This window comes from Oryzias latipes, chromosome 11 (genome assembly GCF_002234675.1).
Source record: "Oryzias latipes chromosome 11, ASM223467v1".
Classification (NCBI taxonomy): domain Eukaryota; kingdom Metazoa; phylum Chordata; class Actinopteri; order Beloniformes; family Adrianichthyidae; genus Oryzias; species Oryzias latipes.
Genome location: NC_019869.2, coordinates 3,718,847 through 3,720,599, shown reverse-complemented (window position 1 = coordinate 3,720,599; position 1,753 = coordinate 3,718,847). Strand labels below are relative to the sequence as shown.

General features: G+C 38.0%; 1 gene segment (V, D, J or C); it reads right to left on the bottom strand.

The window, feature by feature from the left end:
• Nucleotides 1–253: 253 nt before the first annotated feature.
• The window catches only part of LOC101157140, a 2,703-nt gene continuing 1,203 nt past the window's right edge, over nt 254–1,753 (bottom strand). Inside the window, 2 exon segments of the C gene segment in view lie at nt 254–735; nt 1,385–1,436. Coding sequence covers nt 419–735; nt 1,385–1,436 — 369 coding nt within the window.

Genomic DNA, 1,753 nt, shown 5'->3' with positions numbered 1-1,753 from the left:
TTAAAAATTATATTGAATTCCCTCATGATCTGTAATATTTTTAGAGCATGCCTTGCTGACGCTTTAAGTTGCCCCCATGGGCACTGCGTCGGTGACCCCCGGTATAAACTGTAGCCCTACTTTATCTGACAGTAACAGGATGAACTCCATCAATGCAACAGCAACATAGAAGTTCTGGAAATTATTTTACAAATTTATTAATGTAAATGTCTTAGTTAAAATTGATATATTTGTTAGAAATCACAAATGAAACAACTTTGAAGAGTATTTTTTATTGTGCAGAAAGTATCAAATAAGTAACGTCTAATAAAAATGTTTTTATAGCACACAAACAAAGAAGATTAAAAAGACGTCAATGCAGCTGAAATCTCAGTAAAAACAAAAACACGATAATATTGTCCAGTCAGTCAGGTGGTGACTAGGAACACTGGTCTCTCCACAGAGTCTCTGGGACTGGAGTCTGGGAGTCCTGGGTGGCCTCACAGGTCACAGAGTCCAGCTTCTCCCACTGGTCTGCAGGGAGCCTCAGGGTGCTGCTCCAGCTGTAGAGGCCGTCCTTCTGCAGCACCCCGGGGCTCCTGCTCTCCTCCCAGCTGCTGCTGCTGCTGCTGCTGCCGCCCACCTTCCAGGACAGAGTCCAGCCTGAAGGGAAGCCATTGTTGGCCAGACACAGGAGTGTGGCCTTCCCCTCATGCATGGAGGGGGACAGCACTGTCAGCTTGGGACGGACATCACCTAGAAGACACCAATCAGGTTAGAGGACAGGAAGCACACAGCTGTCAATCAAACTCCTTGACTGTGTGAACGTTGATGTTCTCCTTGAAGAAGTTTCTGTCAGATGTTACTTTCTGCTCCATCAGTCACTCACTCACACACTGTTTCACTTCCTTTCAGAAAGCTCTCATGCAGATCAGCACACAGAGTCCTCATGAGGACAAACGCTCTTTGGAACCAATGACAGTTCAAACTAGAAGATACATCATTTTCATGTTTGTTCAATTATTTCAGGAACATTTTAACAAACAGACTGAAAACATTTGGGTTCTTTAAGATCATAAGATCACTCAAAACATAAAAGAATGTAAAAAAAAAAAACATCTTAAAAATATATATTAATGTTATTTTTGAACCAAACGTTTCTGAGAATAGGTTTATCAACCCTGTGACCCAGAAAGAGATTCATGCAGATTTTAGAAAGGAAAAAAAATCTCAAATAAAAGTAATTTAAGACTCAAAATTATTAATTGAAACAGAATCTAAGAGCTGAAACTTTGAAAACAGGTAAAAAAATAAAATTTAACATATTTTTCTAGACTCTTTAATTTCTCTAAAATAACAAAAATAATTGAGTTTCATTTTTATATAAATGTTTTTAGAAACTTACTTCCAAGATCCAGTCTGGTTCCTCCACCAAACGTGTACCACAGTGATACAAACTAACTGAGTCGTCGTACAAAAACCTCTGACTGCAGAGAGACACGCTCTCTGACTTTGAACACAACAAACTCAACACAGTCTGACTGGAAAACACAACGGATTGATGTGAAAAAGGTTCTTACAGAAATCAAAACATCTATAATGTTTTTTTTACTAAGTTTAACTACATTTTTATTTATGTTCTTATTTTGTAGATAGAAAGTATTCTACCATGTGCTACTGGTAAAAAGAAATATTGGATTTGGGCAAAAATAAATATTTCAAAATTAGACTGGAATGATTGATTGATCCATTGATGTGAATCCTGATGACAGAG